Source organism: Lissotriton helveticus, chromosome 12 (genome assembly GCF_964261635.1).
Source record: "Lissotriton helveticus chromosome 12, aLisHel1.1, whole genome shotgun sequence".
Lineage (NCBI taxonomy): Eukaryota > Metazoa > Chordata > Amphibia > Caudata > Salamandridae > Lissotriton > Lissotriton helveticus.
In genome coordinates this window covers 245732605-245759890 of record NC_136073.1, presented here as the reverse complement: position 1 = coordinate 245759890, position 27286 = coordinate 245732605, and the positions used below count along the sequence as shown (strand labels likewise).

The window sequence follows — 27286 nt, the reverse complement described above, 5'->3', positions numbered from 1 at the left end:
TCTTACCCAGTCCAAAGATCAGGGCTTGATCCATCACCGTTTTTTAGCTCACTGCACCATCCCAGCTCAGAACTTGGCTATATGCAAATTAGTCTGTTCCTGTCCCAGTGCATGATGGGAACAGGGCAAACCAAACTACCAAGCCAATTCTTATACTGGGAAGGAAATAAGCTTCCGGGGACCGGTTTCTGCCATTTCAGGCGTCGTCGGCCCGGCTTGCTTGAATCCTGATGGTGCAATGAGCAAGGGACTCACATCTGAGTATACCCTTCCACGCTTATGGTGGACAAAATGATTCAGAAAAGGGGGTGGTGATGAACAGAGTGCCTGAATTAAGCAGACCACTCTTACCCAGTCCAAAGATCAGGGCTTGATCCATCACCGTTTTTTAGCTCACTGCACCATCCCAGCTCAGAACTTGGCTATATGCAAATTAGTCTGTTCCTGTCCCAGTGCATGATGGGAACAGGGCAAACCAAACTACCAAGCCAATTCTTATACTGGGAAGGAAACAAGCTTCCGGGGACCGGTTTCTGCCATTTCAGGCGTCGTCGGCCCGGCTTGCTTGAATCCTGATGGTGCAATGAGCAAGGGACTCACATCTGAGTATACCCTTCCACGCTTATGGTGGACAAAATGATTCAGAAAAGGGGGTGGTGATGAACAGAGTGCCTGAATTAAGCAGACCACTCTTACCCAGTCCAAAGATCAGGGCTTGATCCATCACCGTTTTTTAGCTCACTGCACCATCCCAGCTCAGAACTTGGCTATATGCAAATTAGTCTGTTCCTGTCCCAGTGCATGATGGGAACAGGGCAAACCAAACTACCAAGCCAATTCTTATACTGGGAAGGAAACAAGCTTCCGGGGACCGGTTTCTGCCATTTCAGGTGTCGTCGGGGCAGTGAGATAAATAACGGTGATGGATCAAGCCCTGATCTTTGGACTGGGTAAGAGTGGTCTGCTTAATTCAGACACTCTGTTCATCACCACCCCCTTTTCTGAATCGTTTTTGGCCACTATAGGTGTGGCAGGGTACACTCAGACATGAGTCCCTTTCTCACTGCTCCATCAGGATTCAAGCAAGCCGGGCCGAAGAGGCTGAAATGCCAGAAACCGGTCCCCGGTAGCTTGTCTCCTTTCTGGTGAAGAATTGGCTTGGTAGTTTGGTCTGCCCTGTTCCCATGATGCACTGGGCCAGGGACAGACTAATTTGCATATAGCCAGGTTCTGAGCTGGGATGGGGCAGTGAGATAAATAACGGTGATGGATCAAGCCCTGATCTTTGGACTGGGTAAGAGTGGTCTGCTTAATTCAGACACTCTGTTCATCACCACCCCCTTTTCTGAATCATAAAGTGGAACAGCACACAGTGGAGTGGGAGTGAGTGGAGTTAAGTACAGTGGAATAGCGTAGAGTAGTGTCAGTGTGTAGCGGCGTACAGTGGAATAGATTACAGTGGAGTGGCGTACCGTGGAATAGCGTACAGTGGAGTTGTATAGAGGGGAGTGGTGCATAGTAAACTGCCATGCAGTGAAATAGCGTATGGTATAATAGCAAACATAAATAGAGTGGAGTGGCGTAGATTGGCATAGCGTACAGTGGAGTGGGATACAGTGAAAATACCGTAGGGGGATGACGTACAGTGAAGTGCCATAGAGTCGATTAGCATAGAGTTGAGTGGCATAGAGTGTAGTTGTGTACAATTAAATAGCATATAGTGTGGTGGCGTAGCGTGGAGTGGGGGTCATAGGAGTGGAATAGTGTACAGTGGAGTGGGAAAGAATGGAGTGGCATAGTGTGTAGTGTGGTAGAGTTTTATAGGGTACAGTGGAGTAGGGAGGAGTACAGTGGAGTGACGTACAGTGTAGTGGTATGCATTACAGTGGCGTAGAATAGGGTAGAGTAGAGCGGCACAGAGTGGAATGGCAAGTACGGAGTTGTGTACAGTGGAATAGTATAGAAAGGAGTAGCGTAAAGTGAAGTGACGTACACTGGATTGGTATACCATGGAGTGGCGAAGAGTGGAGCAGCCTAGAGTGGAACAGCATAGAGCAGAGTGTCCTACAGTGGAGTAGTGGAGAGAGGATTGCCACACAGTGTAGTGGCTTAGGTTGGAGTGTCATACAGTTGAGCAGAATACAGTGGAATAACGCAGAGTGGAGTGGTGTACTGTGCAGTGGCATAAAGTGGAGTGGCATACAGCAGAGTGTTTTAGAGTGGACGGCAGAGTGGAGTGACGTACAGTAGAATTGACTGGAATGATGTACACTAGAGTGGTAAGCAGTGGAATAATGTACACTGGAGTGGAGTAACGTACATTAGAGTGGTGTAGAGAGGAATGAGGCACTGTCTAGTGGCATACAGTGTAATAGCATAGACTGGAGTGGCATAGAGTGTAGTGGCGTAGAATTGAGTGTTGTATAATGGAATACCATAGAGTGGAGGATTGGAGTGTGGAGCAGGTTAAAGTGTAGTGGGGTACAGTGTAAGAGCATACTGTTGAGTGCTATAGAGTGAAGTAGAGTGGGGTAGAATGGAGTGTTGTAGAGTGGACAGGCATACAGTGGAATAGCGTGAAGTGGCATACAGTGGAGTGGTGTAGAGTGGAATAACGGTTAGTATTACTAGCTTACAGTGTAGTGAAGAAGACTGGAGTGGCGTAGAGTGGAATAGCGTAGAGCAGAGAGTCATACAGTGAAATACCATAAAGTGTCATATGGTAGAGTGGACTGGCATAAAGTGGAGTGGTGTAGAATGGATTGCTGTAGAGTTTAATAGTGTATCAATCAATCAATCAATCAATCAGAGTACTTGTAAAGCGCGCTATTTACCCGTGAGGGTCCCAAGGCGCTGAGGGGAGGGGGTGCTGCTACTCTTCGAAGAGCCAGGTCTTGAGGAGTCTTCTGAAGGCGAGCAGGTCGTGGGTCTGCCTTATGTGGGTGGGGAGGGTATTCCAGGTCTTGGTGGCGAGGTAGGAGAAGGATCTGCCGCTGGAGGTCGTTCCTTGGATGCGGGGGACTGCGGCGAGGGCGAGGCTGGCAGAGCGGAGCTGCCGGGCGGGGGTGTGGAAGCTGAGTCTGCTGTTCAGGTAGGTTGGTCCGGCGTTGTGGCGTGCTTTGTGTGCGTGGGTGAGGAGTTTGAAGGTGATCCTCTTGTCAACGGGGAGCCAGTTTAGCTCTCTCAGGTGGGGGGTGATGTGGCTGCGGCAGGGGACGTTGACGATCAGTCGGGTGGAGGCGTTTTGGATGTGTTGTAGTCGTCGTAGGCCGTAGTCCATTCTGCTGCTGACAAGGGCCTGTGTTACCGTTCTTCTTGTTTCAGTCGGGATCTACTTGTAGATCCTGCAGAGCATGCGGAGGGTATTGTAGCAGGAGGAGGAGATGGCGTTGACCTGCTTAGACATGGAGAGGGAGTAGTCGAGGATGAATCCTGGATTGCGTGCATTGTCGGTGAGTGTTGGTGCTGTTCCCAGTGTGGTCGGCCACCAGGAGTCGTCTCAGGCTGAGGGGGTGGGTCCGAGGAGGAGGACCTCTGTCTTGTCCGAGTTCAGCCTCAGACAGCTGCTCCTCATCCAGTCGACGACGGCCTTCATTCCCTCATGGAGGTTGGTTTTGGCGGTGTGTGGGTCCTTGGTGAGGGAGAGGATGAGCTGGGTGTCGTCAGCGTAGGAGATGATGTTGAGGTCGTGATGGCGGGCCACTTGTGCGAGGGGGTCCATGTAGACCTTGAACAGCGTCGGGATGACCCCTGGGGGACGCCGCATATGATGATGGTGGCTTTGGATCGGAAGGGTCGGGAGGCGGACGCTCTGGGTTCTGCCGGCGAGGAAGGACGTGGAGGAGCATAGGGTGAAGGGGTGTACAGTGGATTGTCGTGAAGTGGTGTACAGTGGAGTGGCATGGAGTGCTGTACTGTGCACTATTAAACACTGAAGGGATGTACATTGGAGTGGTCTAGAGTGGAAAAGTGTAGAGTGTAGTGTCGCAGAATAGAGTTGCGTACAGTGGAGCGGCATAGAGTGGAGGAGCATAGAGGGAAGGAGTGTACCGTGGAGTGGCATACACTGAAGTGTCATAAAATGGATTGGCATAGCGTGCAATAACATACAATGTAATGGGTAGAGGGGAGTGGGGAAGAGTGGACTGGCGTACTGTGGATTAGCATAGGGTGGAAAGGTGTACAGTGAAGTGATGTGGAGTGGTGTAGAGTGTAATAGCGTAAATTAGAGCGGTGTTGAGTCCAGTGGCATAGAGTGGTGTAGAGTGGCGTGTGGTAATTGAAACAATCATAGTGTGAAAGTTTGGGTATGGATGTAGATGTAATGTGGCAGGCAAATACATCATTAGGTTAAATTATCATTAAAAAACTCAAGTTATATATTTTGACGCGGTATACTGTGGAAGTTTGCAGTATACCGTGGTACATGCGCATGATCAGGCAGTATATGATTGGCTAATGGGCGTGTTTACCAAACGTAAAAAACGCAGCCATGTAGTTAGCAGCACAGTTTGGCTACATTCCGCGTTTCACTGCGTTCCGGGTTAGGGTCTTTGTTAGTAATTGGGTTACCGATTGCCTGGGGTCTGAGCCCTGGTCAAGCAGCATCCACAATCCTAGTCAGGGTAAGAGGTAGGCAAACCCTAAATTAACATGTGCTCACCCTTGGGTAGCTTGGCACAGAACAGCCAGGCTTAACTTGGGGGCAGTGTGTAGAGTATTTGAGCAACACAACAAACAGTAAAACAGTGAAAACACCACTAAGAACGATTGCCCACCAGGTTAGACAAGCATTGGCAAAGCTAATAGATCTTGGCAATGGTGGATCTCCGAGATATTGGTGTTATCAATGGTATAGGCTGCATTGGAGCTCCAACAAACATTACATGTTCCTGTGCATTGCACTGTAGAAATAGGAACCGTTATTAAACCAACAGCAATCCTCCACAGTAATCTAAAATTGGGATGATATTTTACGATTCAGTAAGGTCCTTATAAGGCCAATCCTTAAAGGTGCATGGCAACATATCAAAGCAATAACCCCCAAGTCCCAAAGGTTATGAATTACGACCAAGACAAGGAAGGAGTGGTCCAACTTGGGAGCCTTAGCAAGAACATGCGAGTGGTTGCTGCACCTGTCCGCCTCGCAAAGTTCTTTTTCATATAATGAACGCCTTATAGCCAGGGCCACTGGAATTATGTGGTGGGAAAGGCCAAATTATGCCCAGGGTTGAGTAAATTATGCAGCAAGAAAAGGCAAATAATGCAGCACATCTTTTAATAGTGTTCCGTTGGGCATTGGATGCATCTTACTTGTACCAGTTTAATACCCAAATATAGCAATAAGCAATAGAAAGGTGACCAGTGGTAACCAGTCAACCTTTGCAAAAGGCCTTTTACTGCACTGTAACACGTGTCACTGCGTTATTGGTAACTTCTGAACTGTTTGAGTTAGAAACAAATTTAGTTTAGTGTTCAATCTGCAGAATATGTAGTAAGTGATGGAGAATGTGGCAAATCCGGCAAATCGATTGTTTAAAAAAAAAAAAAAAACTATTATTTTCAGAAATAGAAAGGAACAGCGAGAATATTCCAATACAGAATTGCACCACTCATGTATACTGTAGATTCAATTATTCATACCAAAAACAAGATATTTCTGTTACATGGATTCCTATTGGATTTTCCATTTGCATTTCCAGAATATTGACTACCCTTTTAATATCCCAATTTAACTCCCCACCTCTCCCGCCCCTTACCGGTTCCTACTAGATCAAAGTTAAATGTCTGTCAGTATGTTTCCTTAGGTGTCCCCTCTTCCTGATGTTTGGTTTAAGTTGTCAGAGCCAGTACAGTGTTCCCTGTCCTGCGATCCATCTTCCCCAATCGGGTCCTGCTCTTCTATGTCATGCACCATTGCCCCCCCCCCCCCACGCCAACAACACCTCCGGGACTTTATCATCAGGCCTTAATTTCCACATATGCTCCTCCTCCGCCATCGCCCATTCTTTTCATTCTTTTCGCCATCTATCCACCTGCGAACCTTGCGGTGTCAGCAAGTGTATCACAATTCTTCTCTTCGCTATTGTGAGTCCCAGAATTAGAAATCGTCTACTCGTTTTTCGCTCAGGATTCTTGGGGGATCATCGGCAAATCTATAGTTATGCAAAAATCGCAGCGGACATACAATCGCATAATTCCAGAGGCCCTGCTTATGGAAAGAACCTGTAAATTGATCTAGCCAGTATGAATTCATACACCATAGAAAGACTATGGTGTGTTAAACAACAAGTGGAATTTCGAAAACACTTTTTCAGACATTCACAGAACTTTGTGACATCAGCCCAAATCCTGCAAGACAACGGATTGTGAGTTTCAGCAGCAGTAGCATTAGATGCACGATTAAATATTTACCACACTTGCCACATAATACACCCTCTGCACAACTGTGTCCATGGCTAAACTGGATCAAGTTACAAAATGTGGTACTGCACAGCATCACACCCTGTGCAAAGAGTAACTGCTCACCTTTCACTAGCTGAAAATGTTGCATAATTTCTAGTGGACCGGAAATGATAGGCACACCCAGCTGCAAACATTATTGGACTAGCATGAAGTATAAATTAGCACCAAGTTTATAGGGCATCCTAGCACTAACACAGGGCCAAAGAATAACACCCTTAGTAAAAATTATTGAAACAGCAATGATTTTGAGATTCTTAATTTGATGGTTGCCAGTGGTCAATTGTTTCCATATCCGAGACCAGTACCAAGACTAGAACATGTAAAGCGTGGAATGGAAAGATGCAGGAGACCTTTGATTAATAAAAAGGGCCAGAGGGCACATCATACAATTTAAACCACATACACTTGGGACTGCATCAAAGGCCCAGAAGAACGGGCAAATAGTATCCGTGCTGAATGAAATGAAACCCACCATGTGGCCTTTAGACCCAGTTGAATTTCTACGTGCACTGGCCCGGTTGCAAAACATCTCGAAAGAGATGATGGATTCTAGACAGTGTTCAGTCAACTCCCACCTCTAGCCATCAAGTTAGTGTGACTAACTGTCCATCGTGTAGCATTTTAGTATCGTAAGAGCTGTAACGATTATCGACTTTAACTGTGCCTAGCGTTTTGAATTCAGAAGGATGGGACGCCGAGTAGGCTTTAACAGTCTAACTTGCAACCTGCTAAGTAACGCATCAGGCTACCCTACCACGTTGTACAGACAAAACTGTACGCCGTTATTACTTCAGGATATTTAATAGAGACAGCATTACAATCTTCGAATTTCAAGTCACCTCTCCCAAAATGCAAGACCACCTAGGGCTGCTCAGTGACAAACCAAGAGCTACTAAGGGGTATTAAATGCAGCCCTTTTACACAGTATTGCCTGTGTTGACTACCTTGATTTCTGCTGTTCGGTGCTAATTCTGGAACACAAGAAAACTTGCCTCCCTCTGTGTTCAGTAATTCCGATCTTAAGGGAGGGTGCCCAGAATAGACATGGGGAGGATGGTATAGGAGATGGAGGAGGAGAGAGGACTAACAGGAAGGTGGAGGACTGATAAACCAGGGAGAGGGAGTTACAGCAAGTAGACGGGCCTTGATAGACGAGGTGGAGATTGAAGAGAAATGAGGGGTAAGAAAGCAGTGGCCTTTCGCTACGATCTTAAGGCTAACATGTTCACCATTTCCGCTATTCATCAAGTTATCAGGCCAATTAGATCACAAGGCGCCTCTCCTTTCACTCCCGGATCCCCAGTCTCTTTCTGTCACTGCAAGTGATCACTAAATAATTACCGAGACACAGGAGTGAGCATTGCTATCGCAGCAAAACACTTCTAAATTTGCATCTGAATACAACAAAAGAGGGAGAAGTAATGTGGCAGGAGGGGTGAGGGATGTGAGCACAAGGGGGAGTGGCTGAAATGCCTAATGGAGTCCATGCAGAACAGAGCTGTAATGAAAATGTAAAGGAGAATGGCACCGGCTCTTCCTATGCCTACAAAAACCATGCCTACCGTAACAAATTAAACAATGGTGAATACAAACAAAATGCCAAACCAAAACAATATTTCAAATGCAATCAGTACGTACGCAATGGTTGAACTCCCTCCGTGAATGCATACAGGATCGAGTGAACAGACAGTGCGGACCAATTTAAAGAAAAAAAAGCGAGTGCCGACCAATAAATAAACAAGAGTAGAGGGCCATGTAACAGGGCAAGTAGCCATACAAGTAAACAACACAGCCAAAAGCGGGACAAGTAGCAACGTTTCACCAATGAAAAGAAAGGAATTTAGAAAGACATATGAAGGATCCAATGTAAAGTGGTGGGTGTAATGAAAGCCCACGATGTAGATACAGTATGTCTCTGTTCGAGACAGCGCATTTTCACCTTCTTTGAGCCAAGACCTAACAGTAGCTCTGATTTTAATGAATAAACAAGACCAAACTGACAAAAATCCAATTACTAGACCAGGAGACAATGATTTTTAAAGCTTATAGTAAAAAATAGCACTTAAATGCACAAAGTGCTATTTTGGAATTCTGGTTGTGATGGACAGGGACAAAGTCATAAGTCTAGGCCAACTGCAATGAAGCATGGGCAGGCTACAGGGTCCCAGTTAGGCCCGCTGAACAAAGCACCTTAATCCTGGGTGCAGAGCATTGTGTACATCTGCGTCGAAGATGCGTCGCACAGCAGAGGTGATGCGACGGTTCCGAGATGCAGCGAGGCTGCGGTGTACGGTCCTGTTGCGTTGACATCGAGGTTCTTGTCGACAGGGCTTGTGATGCAAACTCTGGTGTCAAGGATGCGAAGTGCAGAAGAGGTGATGCGTCGATTCTGATGAGTGGTGAAGCTGGTTTGCAGAGGTTTGTCATTGAGGCTGCCTTCTACGAGGGATGCGAGGAGCTTTCGCTGGGAAAAGCATTGAGCAGGGGCGGATCCAAAGGCGATGCGTCAGTCTCTAGATGCAAGAGGCAGCAGAGATGCGAGCCTTTTGTCACAGGTCCAATCCATGCAGTAACGGCAATGCGTTGGTTCTGTTAGGGGATTGCTGCCCAGCTGGGGAGATGTGTGGGTTCTGCTCAGGATGCGTCACTTAGCAGAGAAGGGGTGTCAGTTCCTCTGGCAAGCACATTAGACCCACTTCCAAGGGTCCAGGACTGGGGTCGCACAACTTGGCAGCGTAGATGTGCAGATGGCAGAGACTAGATGCAGGGATTGGAAGCCTATTATGTCCCTGAGGCTTCAGATCAGGAGACCAGCCAGCTAGCTCTTGGGAATCACTCTGGGTACTGGGGTCAAGAGACGCAGGTCCAGTCCTCACTCAAGCAAGAAGGCTGAAGGCTGCAGATCAGCACAGGAAAGCAGGAGTCCAACAGAAAGCAGTCCAGCAGAGTGGCAGTACTTCAGCAGCACAGCAGTCCTTCTTCCTGGCAGAGTATCTACAGGTCCAGATTTGTGGTAGTGTCTGAGGTCCAGCACTTATAGCCAGTGGTGCCTTTGAAGTGGGGGAGACTTCAAAAACATGCCTTTGAAGTACACAGATGTCCTCCCTTCCTGCCGTGCCTCTAGACTCACTACACAGGGGTATGTAGCCCTTATGTGTGAACAGGACACAGCCTATTCAGGTGTAAGTGAGGCTGCGCCCCGCTCCTCCCTCCCATCCTGCAGGAGATGGCCTACTGAGACACACCTACGCTCCCATTGTGTGTGGCTGTCTAGAAGTAATGCACAAAGCCCAACTGCCAACCAAACCCAGTCATATGATCAGGCAAGCTACAGGCACCAACTGGCTAAAGCACGAAAATGCCAACTTTGTAAAAAGTGGTGTTGTCAGAACTGTAATTCAAAATCAGACTTCACACTAAATTAGGATTTTAAGTTAGGAATTTAGAGACACCAAACATGAATTGATTATATCTTCACATTTGAAAAATTACACTTATCAAATGTAATAAGATTATCACAATGTTATCCTGTGGGAGATATTGGCCTTGCAGTAGTGAAAAACAAATGTAACAGTTTTTCACTACCAGGTCATGTAAAACTTAAAAGTCCATGTCCTGCCTTTTAAATACATTACACCCTGTCCTCAGGGGTGTCCTGGGCTTACCTTAGGAGGCCTTGGGTCTGGCAAATGGTTAATTTTGACAGGTCGAAATGGCAGTGTAAACTGCATGCACATGCTCTGCAGTGGCAGGCCTAAAACATGGTTAAAGGGCTACTTAATTGGGTGGCACAAGCAGTGCTGCAGGCCCACCAGTAGCATTAAATCTACAGGTCCTGGGCACATGTAGTGCAATTTACTAAGGACTTATGTGCAAACTAAACATGCCAATTGGGTATGAGCCGATATTACCATGTTTAGGGGAGAGAGCACAGGCACTTTAGCACTGGTTAGCAGTGGCAACGTATGTAGAGTTCTAATACCAGCAAAAGCGAGGTTGGAAAAGTTGAGGAGGAAGGCAAAAGTTTGGGTGGGAAGACTACCCTAAGGCTGTCAAGTCTAACAGTTTTAGATGCAGTTAAAGGGTAGGTTTCATTGTTGTATTCTACCTATTACTACTTTGTTAAAGTATTAATCGGTGGAGAAATATATTTATAATTTTCTATATATTTTTACTGCAGTTTAGGGAGAACGGCATATATATATTTTTTATCTAAGTAGCGTGGTAATTTTTAGGTATTATATGCATATACTTTTTTGTGAAGCTTTAGATAAGTTAAAAATAGAAAATGCACTGTTTTCCCTACCTATTACCACTTTGATAACGTGGTAATAGACCTATCTATTACCCCTTTGATAAAGTGGTAATAGGCAGGGGAAAAATATCAAACCTAATACTTGCCTACATCTAAAGGTGAAATGTAGAACACAACCAAAGTGTACCTAAAAACACCATGGATGTCTTTAACTTTTGTAAACGCAGTAATTAGCCAATCACATAATGCGTTGTCACTGTGATGTACCAAGCTACTTCCGCTTAATATCACGAAAATACTGCAACAGATATCACTACGTTTACAACTTAATAAATACTTACTGTAGTACACATAAAGACCATCTGTGCACCATAATGTCTAATCATGTCAAATTTCATGTAAATTTTCACGCGAGATACAAACGTCTATGGACAACGCACTTGTAGAAAATGCGTTTTGGAAACCCCCTTCATCTTTGCACCCCCTTGACCAATCACGCAAAACTTTCTATCCTCCGTCAATGTAGAAAAAAAGCTACAGGCCTGGAAAGTTTGCGTGAATATTCGTCAATCGGGGCCAAAGTTATTTACGACCAAAAAATTCTGAGGAATTTCTATACCTGGGAATCCCAATTAGATCTACAGAGTGGTTACTGCCACTCTAATATATAAATATATCAAGAAACCTACTAAGATTAGTCTTTTTATATTCCCTTTGTCTTTTATCTTTGTTGCAACTATGCAGGGACTAGTCACTTTCTTTTCGAACAAAGGCTAACTCTGCACATATGTGTATATTAAAAACGCATTTAAACCAAGGACCACCACCATGCTTAACACCGTTTTCTCCCTATTATCTTGTGACCAACTTGACACTCTTTGCACTTCCGGCAATTCTGGATTCTCTTTATACCCAGGCACCACACATTACCTGCTTCATATATAAAAAAAAGTTCATCCTTCACAGCTTGTGCCCTCTGAGCAGACAATCAGTGTTGGTTTCTTGATTTAAAAAGACGCTATCACCATCAACCATCACTTTCTACTTTAACACCTTTCCTCATTTAACATTCTAAAGCATTTCTTTTTTATTGCTTTGTTCTTTTCTACCAGAGAGAACTACAAAGTCACCATTTTACCAACTCTTCATATATGTCTTGCTTCCGGGTCCCTGTGTTGTCCATCAGTAATCATCTTTCCTCCCCTGCTTTTTAACCTTTTACTTGCATCACTTTCATGCCATTATTCATGATTCATCCTTCTGAATTCTATTGTATCCTGCATATTGACCACGCAAAGATCTCCACCCCAGTAATCATCCTGCCCTTACCATGTCCAATGATCAGTCTCAAGCCCACTCACCTCCAGTTCCCTGTCCAAACTACTGATGGTGGAGCTTCAGAAAACACATTTCTCTGAGTTTAAGGAATAATTGCCCTCTCCAAGCCCATCCCAAAATATAGCATATGGCACAACTCCTCCAATCCCCAACCCTACACGTCCACATTTGTGGGTCGATGACTTTATTGCTGATATTGGTCTACCCTTTTGTTGTCCCACAGGATGGGACTTTCGGTACGTCCCCTAAGCAGACCCAATACAATAATACAAATATACAAAAACCATCTGCAGTGAATGACTTTTAGATTTGTCAAAGATATTTATCTTAATACTCAAATTTTGTACAAGGATGTTGCTTATGTCGAGTACTACAGGGTGCTTGGAGGCGCATTTTATGAAACTGCAAAAATAAATAAACCTTTTGACTTCCGAAAAAGTTGATAAAAATTGATATTTAGAAATGAATAATTTAAACTGCTATTTGCCGGCCTATTATCTGGTCTTCCTATTCTATATGAAACATCAGTATTTAAACTAAAGTCCAGTTAACCAGAGACACTGAGATTACCAATGTAGGCAAATTGTGTTTCCACCATAAGCAGATAACATATCTACTTCATGTTCTGTCCTCCTTTACTGTCACAGTCGCAAACATGTATGTCATCCCCCAGTGATGGGTACAGTTACTTTCCTGGGCCCAATTTACAAAGCTGTTACTCCTGCAAATTCAGGATTAAGTCACTTCTATGCCACACAGAAGACCGACTGTAGAGAGAGAAAGCTTTATGAACCAGGCGTCTTATCTTGAGAGGTTCTCGCTCATCTGCAGCAGAAAGAGAATGCTTCTGTTCCTACTTTATAGACTCAGATGATGCAAGCACTCATCCACTGCATGCCTTCCCCCACTGTGCCTCGATATCTCAAACTTGGTTACATTTAAACTCCAGCTGCCCTTGCCCCATTTTGGCCTGGCCCTGCATCAAGAACTTCATTTACCCTTCAAGCTTCACAATGAACCAGTTCATCTGATATTCGGAATATCTGTTAAAGCGTAGCTCTTTCCCCAGTGACCTAGTTTATGCACTTTAGCGCCCCGCCCCACACTTCTTCATCCTACAATGCAAAGATGCCCTCTCAGTTGCACACTTGTGCAATACAAATGGAAATAACACCCATAAGAAATAGAAAGAAATCTCTTTTGCCCAAAATCTAATTAAAGTAAATTCGTCTGACCAGCAGGCACAATGTTTAGCTTTAAACATGGTTAGGACTCTGAGAGCAATAGAGGTTAACACAAACAAGGCAAATGGAATCCCACTTCAATTTCAAACCTTGAGTTTACAGACTGGATGATTTATTTCATGACAGTTATGGCGTTTTAACCAATTGGCTTAGAAGTCTTTAAACCAAGTGGCATATTTTATCCCACTCAACAAAATACTCAGCCATATTTCTACAGAACTCGTCTCTTTCTCGAGGACAATTCCAACTCGTACTTCTTTCAGGGTATCAGACAATCACTGCAAAGGCCAGTAGCAACCATACAATTGAGTATTTTAGGGGAGGACAGAAACACACAACAGCATTGAATGATTTATCCTACAAAGTTCTTCTACGACAAGGCAGCTGATCAGAGAACAAAAGGGTCCTGGCACTCACCATCCTTCTCCTTGTCCATTCGTACCTTCTTCAGAGCTACAATCTCATTTGTACTGGTGTCCCTGGCACGATCTTTTAAAATAAACAAAAAAGAGAAAGTGTGACCATCTTCCATGCTGAAGGTTCGGAGAAAGTGTGACCATCTTCCATGCTGAAGGTTCAAAGTGTACATTATGCTTTTCATTGTAAAATATTTCATTACATCCACAGAAAGTCCTTAAAAAGTAATAAACTAGGTGACAAGCAAGATCACAGGGGTCAAAGGATAAATTTACATTTATCTTGATGAAGATGTGGGATCGGTACCAACTAAACTCTCTTCAAGCTGGCATTACTTACACACAATCCCATAGGTGCCTTCACCGATCCGATTCAGCTTCTCAAACTCCTTCACACTTCGACACCTGCCGAGCTAGAAAGAGAAGGAAATTATCTCATGTCTGGCAACACACATGGGAGATTTTCACACATCTTATTGCCTCCTCGCCATAACCTCAATATACAGTGGAAGTTTGGAACACAAAACAGGCTTAGCTGCAGTGTTCAAACACATGCAGATCTGTTTCTTTTCTAAAGCACTCAATCTTAAGTGTCAGTTACAGCTGTGCCTTAGCACAACTTTTAAACTTTTCTGAAGGTCAAAGCCATGTCCATTGGGTTGCACTCTGTTCAAAATATTCGGAGAATAGACGCCCTTCTACTGCAATTGTTATTTTTCTGTAGAGACTGAGATTGCACATATGAGCCACATGCCCCATTTCGTGACAATTTTCAACTTAATCAAGACTGACCCTTTTCAGTGTGCAGTGTTACCATGGTTTATAAAGGACTAATTCTGGTCTAAGTCAACCCTGGGCCTTTTGAATAAATGTATTGATCTTGACTCTCAGTCCAACAAAAGGTAATAGAAGGAATGCTTTTAAATAGTCTTAACTACTGGCATTCGATCAGGGTAGCATTCCAACCCATTGTATTCATCTCACTGTTTAGACTACATGCAAGCATTCCTCCCATGACATTTTTTTAAAATTATTTTTATTAAGACAAACATCGGTTCAAATAAACGATACAGAGGTCGCAGAGAATACAGAACTAATACGGACACACGGAGGATGAGAATTGCACTTATACAAAAGAGGGGAACATCATGGGGAAGGGGGATATTCGATTCTGAACAATCAGGCAGCGTACAGATTTCTCCCCGGTAGCTGTTCCAGGGGCCCCAGACACGAGCCCATTTTTTATGGCAACCCCTAGCGACATAAACCGTCTTCTCTCTAAACATACACCAGTCGAGATCTTCCTCCAAAGTGTCTAATGTAGGTGGTTTATCAGCTCCCCACAATTGTGCTATGTTGCGTTTCGCTATCATGAATCCCAGGGTGGCCCGCTGTGTCTGATGAGTGTTAAGATCTGTGGGTTCCCATATGTCGAGGAGGCAACGTCTAGCCTCCGGTAAAAGACGGATGTGTAGTACATTGAATAAGACATTGTGTATTCTAAGCCAAAAAGCGCTAACGAACTTGCATTCCCATATGATGTGAAAAAAGGTTCCAAGCAGACTGCATCCTCTCCTGAAATCCCCCATATCGGTGTATCCCATGTGGATCAAGCGTGGCCCGGTAATGTATACGCGGTGGAGAATTTTTAGCTGTACCAGTCTGAGGCATGCCGGTATGGCGACCACTATAGGGGATGAGACCGCCTCTTGCCAGTCTTCATCATCAATCTCAATCCCATCTCCTGACCACTTCACCCTCAAAGCCTGAAGGGGATCAGACATATTATTTATCAGTTTTTTCTAGATTAGGGAAATCGTCTTTTCAGGAAGGTGGTCGTTTAGGATTCTATCCTCTAAGTGCGCGGCGTCAGGAGGGGTTGTGCCCGCTGGTAAAAGTGTTCAAAGTGAATGTAGGATTTGGGCATTGCGGAAGTGCTCAGTAGGGGCTAAGTCATACTCGGCTTGGAGTGTTCCGAAGGGTTTGACTCCCCATTCCCCTCAGAGGTTTTTGATTTGCACAATACCAATGAGATCCCATTTATCAAAGCTTTTTGATCTCCATAGGCTGCCTAAGGATTCAGAATCCCAAAGGGGGGTCGCCATTGTCAGTTTATGTCCCCACCCAAGAACGTTGGTCGCGTCATGCCAAATCTGGACTGAGTGCTTGGTGGGGCCCGTCAGAGTGTATTTGTTGGGCCGTGATTAGAGCGCCCTGTTGTAGCCACCTCCGGGAAGGAGCCATTTGTCAATGGCATAGCCTGGATAGTCGCCCCGCCCATAGGTACCATGATTTTTGGCGGCCAGGTGTGCAACCCAGTAATATTTTGTAATGTCTGGCAGGCTTATGCCACCATCGTACCAGTTTAGGGTCAGTTTATGTAGGGCGATTCGTGGCTTGCTATCCCAGAGTAATTCTCTCTGAAGGCCCACTAAGGCTCTAAAGTATTGCTGGGGTACCGTATCAAGAGCATTTTGCAAAGCATATAGCAGGCGGGGCAGAGACATCATTTTAAACAGGTCTGCCCTACCCAACAGGGAAAGGGGAAGTGATTTTCATCTTTTGAGGTCTTTTTGGAGTCTGAGAAGGGGCGGGAGGAGATCCTGATCATATCGGACCGAAGAGTCATGTGAGATATAAATGCCGAGGTATTTAAAGCCCGCTGTGTTGATCTGGATTGGGCAATTTCCAGGAGGAGTAGGGGGATCTCCACATAGGGCGAACACTAAGGATTTTCCCCAGTTAACCGTGAATCCAGAAAATCTGCCGAATACTGCCAAGATGTCCAGAACTGCCATGAGAGATTTCGACAGAGAGGCTAGATAAAGAAGGATATCGTCCGCATAGAGTGAAAGGCGGTCCTCCCACCCGAGGGACCATCTCAGTCCTCGTATCATCAGGTCCTGTCGGATCCAGGCAGCCAGTGGCTCCAGGGCGAGGGCGAACGAAAGGGGGGAGAGAGGACAACCCTGTCGGGTTCCGCGGCTAAGTGGAAACGGGGCTGATACTTTATTGTTAACCACTACCTGCGCCAGGGGTGCTTGGTACAGAAGACGCACCCACTGAGTGAATTTTGGCCCAAAACCCAATTTAGCCAGTACCGCCCAAAGGTAGGGCCGTTCAACCGTGTCGAACGCCATGGTTGCGTCCAAAGATACTATCACAGCTGACTCCCGCAGGGTTGAGGCCCTGCCCAACACCCCATGGAGTCTGTGTAAGTTCAGGGCTGTGTTTCTATGCGGCATGAGGCCCGATTGGTCCTGGTGTACCAGGGTGCCTATTACTTTGAACAGGCGGGTAGCCAGAAGCTTGGCCAGTATCTTTGGTTCCGTATTTATGAGGGAAATTGGTCTATAAGAGGCACAATCCATCCGGGGCTTTCCCTCTTTGTGAATAGTGACTATAGTGGCGATCCTCTGTTCCCTCGGTAGGGCCCCGCATTCCAGTGATTCCTCAAACATCAATTGCAGGTGCTGTGCGGGCTGTAATTTATATAGCTCAATGGGAACGCCATTGGGACCAAGGGCTTTTCTTGGTTTCAATGCATGTATTGCTTGTGCAATTTCATCTGTGGTTAAATCACTGTCCATAAACTCTCGGTCGGTTGTGGGTAGGCAAGGGAGCTTAATGTCGCGTAGGATGTCTTGAGTCTTCCTCAGTGTGTGGGGTCACTGTTGAGTATACCAGTTAAAAGTGAGTAGCGAATCTGTCCACTATGTCTTGGGGTTCAGTGAGAGAGGAACCGTTGTCATCCTTGAGTTCAGGGACTAGTCTGCTCGCCCAGTCTTTCTTGTCTAACCAAGCTATTAGTTTCCCTGCTTTATCGCCCAATTCATATATCCTACCTTGACGTTCTCTACTTAGGGATTTAGCTCTGTCCGTGAACAGGGATTTATAGTCATGCTGTTTCAGACTCAGGAGGTGTAGCTTTTCTGGTGTAACGCCCGCTTCTAGGCCACCCTCGAGTCGGTAAATCTCAGCCTCTAGATCCAGAATTTCTTTTTGTTTTTCTCTCTTAGCTTCAGTGATCAAAGACAGGGCCTGCCCTCGGATCATGGTCTTGAAGGCTTTCCACAGGGACTGGGACGAGGACACAGACTCCTCCCATGACATTTTGTGTGACTGATGTAACACACTAACTGGTCAATGGTATGCCCAGATGTGATACCTTGCTCCCTGTGCCACATGATCCAAGATATACCTCACTGACGATGCCTAACAAGGCAGAAACTGGTCCTGGGTTGTATGTGCTTTCTTCTGAAGTGGGCTGCACCTGGCAGTTCGGGTGGACCGTTCCCATGAGGAGCAGGTGCAGTACTAATTTGCATAAGGCAGACCTTTGTCTATAGTGGCAAAATGGGCGAAAAACAATGGTTTGGAAAGGTACCCAGAGTGATTACCAGTGGTTAGACTATTTGCAAGCATTTCACCCATCATCTTTTGTGTGACTGCTTTTGATGACACTTCTAATGAGAAGCTCTTCATCTCCTAAGGAGTATTGTCTGTCACCCTAATTTCACTGTACCTCCCTGTAAATCAGCCATCTATTACTGTACCTCACCTCTCTCCGTCTTCCTATGCATCCCACCTGTCCAGTGTTTCCTTGTGCTTAGTTTTCTTTAGTGGTGCCATGCAAACCCCTAGTGGTAGTCTATGCCTTCGACATTTCAGGACAGATTCGCATAGAACATGTATTTGGAGCAAAAGTGCAATATACCTTTTGCTAATTCACAAATATATATGCATACAGTGCACAAGATCTGCATGGAAATACCTGCCAATCTACAAAAAATACACATTTCATTTTGAATTTGTGTGCACATCTGAACATGGGAAAGCTCAGCAGGAGATACCATAAGAAAATGGTTATTGATCCCTGCCAAAGAGGCTACATAAGTCTGCCAAAATAACTTTACAATACTTACTGTGAAAAAAAATCTCTCTAAACAGATCCTGACTTTAGTATGACGATACAAGAATGTGGGCCCAACGCAGTAACTGAAAACCTTCTGCATCCTTGTATAACCCTGCATCAATTAACACCCAATAGTCCAGTGAACCCAGTGCTCACTCAGTGAAACCCAGGCACTGACTGAAACTGTCCAGCACCCCCAGTGCCAGCTCCCCTGTTTCCCCAGTTGTGCCTTGTGCCTGCTATAGTCGCATCCATCTTCAGTCATATACTACATTTTTTTATCCTTGTTGCATCCTAGTGTCCCTCTTCCACATCAATGGTTCCTCTGCATTATGTTTACCAAATAATACATGTTTTAATGTAGGCTAGCGATGTGGTCTGTTTTGAGCTCACGTCTATTGGTCTTCAGTGAAACTTGGATGTACTTTTTAGGTCTCGGCTATAACACGCTGAAAGCGCGTTCTCGCCAGAGAACTATTGTCGGCGTCTCAGCACTCTGAGAACACCGAAGTGAGACAAGACCTGGCCGCGCGCAGCGTTTCCCCATAGGAGAACGTTGTGCGCGCGGCCAGGTCTTGTCTCCACAGTGCCAATGCAGGCCGGATCGCGACGCGCGCCTGCTGGAATGCAGGGGGAGTCTGCATACCAGCGCACGGTGCTGCTAAAGAGGAGACTACTCCCATTCAAAGATGGCCACCGTAAATCCTTCTGCCGTATTCAGCACGCTCATGCTACCAATGCCCCGCCGCGGTCTCTGCGCTTCCGTCTGAAGCTGGTTCTCTCTCTCTCTGTCGCTCGACCGAGCCATGTTCACGCTGCTGCTGTATTGAGAAGAAAGCAAAGCCCCGCTTGGCTGTGGTGGGGGGGTAATGACCGCTGAGAACGTTAACTGAATCGTTGAATGCGTCTTTTCCAATGGACATCGGAGAGGGCAATGGCCCACGAGTCTGTGCTGGTGAGACGCTAATGCCATTCTGAGAGGCATTCCAATGTGACCCAGAATAACTGCTTTCCGTGAGCAGGGAGCCCGGCTCAGGACCCCACACTCATGCTTTAGTGTGTAAAGTAGTAGGACCCGCCTGGATGGACCCGGGTCGCCCGGTATGTTTGCAGCGCTGCCCGGCATCAAACGCTTCCTTCGTGGCCCAGCAGGCAAATAACCAGTGATCATAGCGAGTCCCTCTGCTCTCCGTTGAAATGCTGTCTCCGTCCTAGCGCAGCTCTGTCCCAGTGATTGCGTTCCGAGAACCAGGGGCCTTTGTTCCGGGTTGCAGCACGGTACGACAATGCCTCGACCCTGCATCCCTGCCGATACGGAAACAGCAACTCCTGGGGGACTTGAGCTACAAGGGCATCCCAGGATCTTAGACAGCACACAGTCTGTTAGAGTGGTGTCCTTTTTTTGTGGCCGTTTTATATAGCGGGGTATTGGAGCGCTTTACATGAGCCGCAGTTACATTACACAAGGACACATTCATATATTGGTAGACACGGGGAGATTAAGTGATTTTCCCAGAATCACAGGATGTTGAGCCGACGCCGAGACTCAAACCTCAAAGTCGACAGCTCTGGCCGTTACTCCACATCCTTGTGTGCAGCCAGGGAGAGAATAAAGCACATATGCCTACTGTGAGTAGTTTCGGTACATTAACAGTTGATGGGCTGTGGGTACCTGTTCACACAAGCAAGAGGAGTTCAGAGTGCCTGTGCAAGCTGTGAGGAGCTTGGAGCACATGAACAGCGAGGACTGCTCCGTGCATCGCAGCGGTGCACAACATGACTCGTAGGTTTGCATTGCGCACCGACGTGCAGTGCAGCATGTGGCCCAACATGTTGGTTCTAGCATACTAAAGATGCCCGAATCAATCCGTCTCAAGTTATTAGAGTTCTCGGGTGCCAGACGTTGTTCTTTATCGATCGACAGATCTTGCTCTGGGTATCCCTTCGATCTCTGTAATGATCGAGCCCGGCTGCTGGAGTTATAGGCTGGTTGTACAGGCACAGGCTTTGGTGCTGTTAGCGCTCAAGCCTCTAATCCTCCAGTAATTAGGATTTCCCGAGCAGGCCCATTTCCAGGAAGGGCTGCGCTCCTAGCGGCTTCACACACTCTAATTATAAACAAGGGAACGTGGATAGCGCCGCGAAGTTATTGTGGTAGAAAATAGCACATGCGATAAAGGTATTTTCTGATCAAGATGGGATAAAGTACCACAAGTCTAGTATGCGGGGGCCCAGTCCCTCTCTCACCTAACTTTCTCAAATGTTCTCTCTCTTTTTACAGTCATTTTTCTCCCTCCTCATACTCCCTTATCTGTGTTTTTCACCTGTTTGTCACAGTATTATTGGTGTCTCTTTCAACCCTCTTTGTCTCTCTCAAGCATACATCCGCCTGTGTTTTCTTTTGGTCACCCATGTCTTTGTAGTGTCCTTTTCCTTTCTTTATTTTACCCTTCCTTTGTCTCAAAGCTGTTTAACTTTACCTCCTCTCTCCCTGTCCCCTGTATTTGTTTCTTACTCTCTTCATTTGTTCAGGGGCAACAGGAGTCCTTTTTCTTTCGTTAACAGGAGGCACAGAGATGATCCACATTACTTGGAACAATAAATTATTCTTTTCCAAGTTAGCTAATGTTCTCTAAGGTCAGGAGATCGCAGTGACAGTGCTGGGGGTAGCATGAGGCAAGCCAGGGGTCGAAGCTATAACTATGGCAACCTTAAATGACGTTCATGGGTTGAACGTTTCATAAGGGCGGAAGATTGGCCTTGAACTTTAATTGGAATAGTTGGCAGGTATAAAGCAACCCTATTTTGAACTTGGGCAGTCGTTATTTTCCCTGTAAACCTATGTTTAGCACTTCTATAGCCAAATGAGCAGCAGAGTCTTTACAGTTATGAGGAAGAAACAATAAGGTTAGGTTATAGAGAATGCAACGTTTTGAACAATGTTAGTTATTTAGGTGCGTCTGAAAATTCTTGGTTTTAAGCATTTCAAGAAGTCTGGCACATAGGAGTTGAACCTGAGTTCTGTAGGTAAGGGATTCCATAATCGTGCTTAGCAGGAGAAGGTTTGATTAAGAGTTGTATTTTTTTTATTTTTTATTTTTCAGTTGGAGCATCTGTGTGCCATATGTAAGATGCGCGGCTTACAAATCTGACAAGTTAACGGCATTCTTTGTCCAGGTAACCTGCAAATCATACATAGAGGCGGAGAAGCCGGAGAATTTGCAGAAAGAGGCGTGTCAGAGCAGAGTTAGAAGTTTGACATACTGGCTGTGGCTGTGTGTGTGTGGCTCTGTGTGTGTGTGGCTCTGTGTGTGTGTGTGTGTGGCTCTGTGTGTGTGTGTGGCTCTGTGTGTGTGTGTGGCTCTGTGTGTGTGTGTGTGGCTCTGTGTGTGTGGCTGTGTGTGTGTGTGTGTGTGTGGCTCTGTGTGTGTGTGTGGCTCTGTGTGTGTGTGGCTCTGTGTGTGTGTGTGTGGCTCTGTGTGTGGGGGTGGCTCTGTGTGTGGGGGTGGCTCTGTGTGTGGGGGTGGCTCTGTGTGTGGGGGTGGCTCTGTGTGTGGGGGTGGCTGTGTGTGTGGGTGTGGCTCTGTGCGTGTGTGGGTGGCTCTGTGCGGGTGGCTCTGTGCGTGTGTGGGTGGCTCTGTGCGTGGCTCTGTGAAGATGCAAATGCAATAGGTCTTGCATTTGCGAGCGATTATGCTATTGGCATTGTAAATGACAATGCCATTTATTTAGGTTTTAAAAACAAAAACATAAATAAAAATAATGTCATGAGCAATGCCAATAGCTCTAACTTTAACAATGCCGAGACCATTGCATTGTAAATGCTTGTTAAGTATGCAGTGGATAATTTCTTGAAAATAAACATTACTAAAACCAAGGTGGTACCTTCCAGAGGGAAGAGACTATGCCACTGCCCCTTTGATTGGAAGTTGGGCAGAAGGCCTGTGGAGGTGATAACAACATATGTATATCCAGGGAGGATCTTCTTCCAGACCATACAAAGCATCTCTCACTTTTCTCACATAAGGCTTAAGGCAACAGCTCACATGTGTGCCTTAAATAGATTGTATTGCTCAATGTGTAGGAGACATTTTTTGGGATATTTATTGGGCAAATATATCCCCATCCTCTCTTCTGCACTTGAATATAGCCCCTTAAGTAAGTGGTCTACTTTAAATTTATTCGAAGGGAGGCTCCTTCAGCAAACAGTATCCCTGAGCCAAGCATTACGCTTAAGAGTTTTCCCTCCCCAGTGCAATTCCAGATCACTGGCAAACGTGATCAGATTGGCATACAATCTACTGCACCCACCAGAAGGCACTTTGAGAAACCTCCTGAGGCACGAAACCTTTAACCACTTGCACGCTAGCGGTTTTCCCGCTGTGTGCTGGATTTTCAAAATCAACATGTTGAGTGACGAGTTCACCTTGTCATCCGCACAGGGTAGGTAATGTTGATGACGAGCTGAGCTCGTCATCAGCATCGAAGGGGTTAAGGAAGAAGTAGGATTTTATACTTTCAATAATAACCTTGAGATCGCACTAGTGAATTACCAATGTACTATCGCCGATTTGCAATTATGGACACCAGCACAACTAAAACTGTTTTTGAAAAACACTGTGGCCAGATTAAGCTACACGTGTGATATTGCACACTGCCTCCACTTATTAACATATAAGCCCTACTCTGGCAAACTAACATTCAGGACATGTCAAGAATATCTGAAGTTTACTCTAGAACAAGGCACTAAGCGATTTATAATTATGTTAAGGTTGGGAGTTTTACCGTTAAACAATTTTAAAAAGCTTTGGTTGAATATAAGAGACAAGACTGGAACATGTGATCTTTGCAAGAGTGGGGATCAAGATATTAAGCAGGTACTGTTAGTCTGCCTTTGTAAGACAGTGCTGGTAGTGAGGAATCATTTTTTTTAAACCTGTGTACTAAATATGTGTTTGAAGTTAATGATTTCATTGCCTTAGCAAAGTTACCCCTGATGAATTTGTGTGTTACAAATTGTATAAAATGTACATTTTCAAAGTGTTTTACCTACGTATTAGCAGTACGTTAACGTGGAGTTAGTTATGACTTTTATGTGTCTTTTACATAATTATTTGTGGCTGTATATATTGTTGTTCTCTGACGAGATCTGAATCAATAAAACTGATTTGATTTGTATACCAAATAATTCAGGTGAATGTCCAACATATTAGTTCTTTACCTAACACTAATGAGGATTCCCTAGTCTCTGCCTCTAGTAACATCCATTAGATCCAATGAGCTCTCAGACACAGCACAATAATACCTTTGCATCCTCTGGTGATCTGCTTTGCCATCACGGTGATCCTTCCCTTACTCATTCCTGTATATTCCAGTAACCATCTGAACCCCAGGTGAGCCACTGCTCATTAACCCTGCTATTCTCTTTTAGCCATATGCACTCTAACCCTCATTACTGCTAAAGGACCACTCGCATATCCTGTAATCTACCTGTAATCAGAGCGACCCCCCTTGAAGCTGTGCTTTAGTTGTCCTCCCCCAGCAGAGATAGTAATTGCATTTATATAGGGCTTACTTGCCCTGACGCGCTTTACACCGGACAGCACGCTGCTCCAGACCCGAAGGTTAGTGTTTAGTCCGGTGTTGTCTGTAATTTTTGGTTATTGGGATTAGCCCTTCACTGCAGTTTCTCTGTGGGAGATTACATTAATAAGAGTTAGGTGTTATTATTCGGGGTAGTGCAGAAATCGGGTGGGGTTAATAGAGGTTAGGTGCTGATAGGTTGCAGATGTCTAAAACTTTTCAAACATTATAAATTGTATCTTTGAAATAAGCTATGGGCAAATCGCAAAAATACAATCATTAGTGGCGATTAAGGCAAACATGAAAATGACTTGGCGTAAATTCTGCTTGGAGAGAAAACTATTGCAGGAGGGGGAAGGAAAAGAGGGTCAAAGCCCTCCTAACATCCAATCAAGTATTGAACCCCAGTGCCAATCTGCACCCTCTATTACACCCTGCAACGCCATTAACCCTTAACAACCCTCGATGACCACAGGAAGAGTACCTGTCTCTTTACACTTCTAAGTCATGTCTCAAGGACACCCACTAGTGGAACACGGCGTCACTAGTATCACCTGCCCAATCACGGTTCCCTGAAACCCACAGACCCCCCATGGACCGTCACTAACGCACCTGGACTCCCATAGCCCTCCAGCCCATGCACCCCTATATCTTTCATCGGATAATAACCCACATACAGTGTGATCCCCGCACATACATTCCCACCCGCCCTCCTCTCAACAGGTCACGCCCCTCTTTTCACGAGGTCCCGCCCCCTCTCACCCGGTCGTCCGGGGGGACGGTGAAGAATCCGTCCTGTTTGATTCTCTTTAGTCTGATCTGCTGGAGCTCGGGGTCGGGGCCGTCGGGCTCCCCCATGGCCGCGGGTGGGGTGCAGGGAGCTCGCGGCGCACAGCACTTGCTCCCGTTCGCCCCTATAAACAAGTCTTTCTTCTACTTCCGTCACTCTACCTTCGAGCGTTAGGTCAGGTTCTGTTCAGCAGGAGCTTAGTGCCCTCTGTCGGCCCCTACTGGCCCTGCGTCTTACAAACTTGGTCTGGGACAAGGTTTTCGTTCAGTCTGATATATTTTATGTAGTTATTTGTTTGTGCAGTTCATTTGCGAGAACATGGCCGAGGGAATGAGTGCTTTACAAACCTATAGACACATTTCAAACTTTTCCTGGGTATATGGCTCAAACCCCATTTGTTAAGCTTAAGCAGCGATAACGCCCTAACTCTGCGGAACACGTTATTTCCCTAAACCTTTGGAAACCACACAAGGGGGAATATCAAATTTGCTAGCATTCGTGACAACAATTTTCAATTCTATTAAGGACATGGAGGAGAGGATTATGCTTCACATAAAAAAAGAGTAAAGAAAGAGAAGCATAATCTGAAGCCTCAGGTCCTGACAGAGAAGTAATCCCTACTACCTAGAAGCAACTCCGGCTCCTCCATTAGGGTGGAGTGCCGCGCAGCAAAGGTGAAAAATAAAATGGTAGTAAAAGGAATTTATTGCCATTTTATTTTTCACTGCTCCTGAACCGAATTGCAGGGCTGGGCCATTGTTGCTGATTGGCAGCAGGTGCGTAGTAGTGTCAATTCCAGTTTAACGTGTGCAATTCACTTTGGCTGGCTGTCTTGTGAAGCCAGCCCGACATGCGCATTTTAAACCTCTCCAACCCAAGACAACTGGGTGGGGAGCAGGCACAGGCCCCCCGTGCCTAAATGACCAATGCCGGTTCTTCTGTCATGCTGCTTAGCATTATTAATAGCATGAGAGCAGTGTCTGGATTGGTTGGGGGAGTTGGCTCTGAAACCAAATGCTTGGATGGACTGGAAGAATACAGAGGACAGAAGGAGACGAGCCAGTACACATTTTATGACCCACTGGCAGGCACTGTGAGAAACTCGCACTGCCTTCAGCCTCTACTCCAGAGTGCTCGGTTGTGGTCCGTTATAAACTGTGTTAATAATAAGCCATGATTGAGAGCTTTGGCGTTGACCTTAAAGGTATTGCTAGTTTCTCACAGTGCCTGTCAGTGGGTCAAAATGATTGATTTGTTAACCCCATCACTTATGTTTACTCTTTCGAAGTCCATTAAAGGTCACTCATCATTCTAAAATGACTTTAAATGCACTGCCGTGTGCTGGACACCAAGACTATTCCTCCCAAAGTCTTCCCTTAATTCCCCCAACCCACCACCTCACCTCTCCCCCCAACATTCTTCCCTTCTTGCTAAGAATTCCCACTTTACCCCCTCCCCCACTGGGAGTCAGTAAGGAATTTATATAACATTGATACTAAACTTTTCATACCTGAGCAGCCTATAATACATTTCTTGAAAGCTCTCATATCCCTATTAGCGATTATTCTCATCAGTAGGGGTAGCCACTACACCCAATAGCGTTGTTATCGGCACCCTACTAAATATTGATTTGTTTTATATTTGGCCTCTTATGTCTGCAAGGCTGCAGGCAAAGGTTCAAAAATGACCCAATGAAAGAGCAGGGAAGGGCTGAGAGGGTGGAGGTCAAGAGCAGTTAAGTGAGCCAAGTTCAGGAAAGGAAAGAGAAAAGGAAATTATGAAAATCTAAATCTAAAAAGAACACAATGACCAGAAAACAGAATTGGGGGATGGTTGTTGAGCAAAGGGGAAAGTAAAATCGAAAAAATAGTTTGAGAAAAAAATGATGGTAGCTAGAAACTAGAAAGAAGGAGGGCGTGAAGGGTGAAAGGAAGTAAGGACATTTAAAAAGAAGGAAGGACAGCTGAAAGGATAAGAGAGAGGAAGGAATAGTGACAACAAAAAAGAAAGGGTGCAAGGATAAATGATTGGAAGCATGACCACTACCTTCCAATGCAACACCAGAAGGTACACAAAATAACGAGGTTCATCAACTGCAGTACTAAATATGACTAGAGCCCCACAATAATCTTCCTGTTTGCCTCTATACGTTAAGGGCTGTTCGCTTGGAAGAGTACAGGTATGCTTCTGACCTTTTACATATTTATTTATACAACTTTGATAGCAGCATGTGTCTGTTCTAGAAACACTTACTGCGGCAGTGTCAATGGCTGCTCAACT

At 45.5% G+C, this 27286-nt stretch overlaps 1 protein-coding gene across 2 annotated transcripts in view; it reads right to left on the bottom strand.

Moving 5' to 3' along the window:
• CDK10 (cyclin dependent kinase 10) overlaps positions 1-25174 on the bottom strand; it is a 67384-nt gene extending 42210 nt beyond the window's left edge. The window contains exons 1-3 of one of the 2 annotated variants that reach the window (XM_078671632.1): positions 24979-25174; positions 14059-14131; positions 13720-13791 (exon numbers count right to left, since the gene is read on the bottom strand). In XM_078671632.1, coding sequence (XP_078527758.1) covers positions 13720-13791; positions 14059-14131; positions 24979-25074 — 241 coding nt within the window. In that variant the 5' untranslated portion in view covers positions 25075-25174. Of the gene's footprint in view, positions 1-13719; positions 13792-14058; positions 14132-23938; positions 24078-24978 lie in introns of those variants that run through there. The other variant, XM_078671633.1, reaches the window with a different exon arrangement.
• Between the last annotated feature and the right edge of the window lie 2112 nt (positions 25175-27286).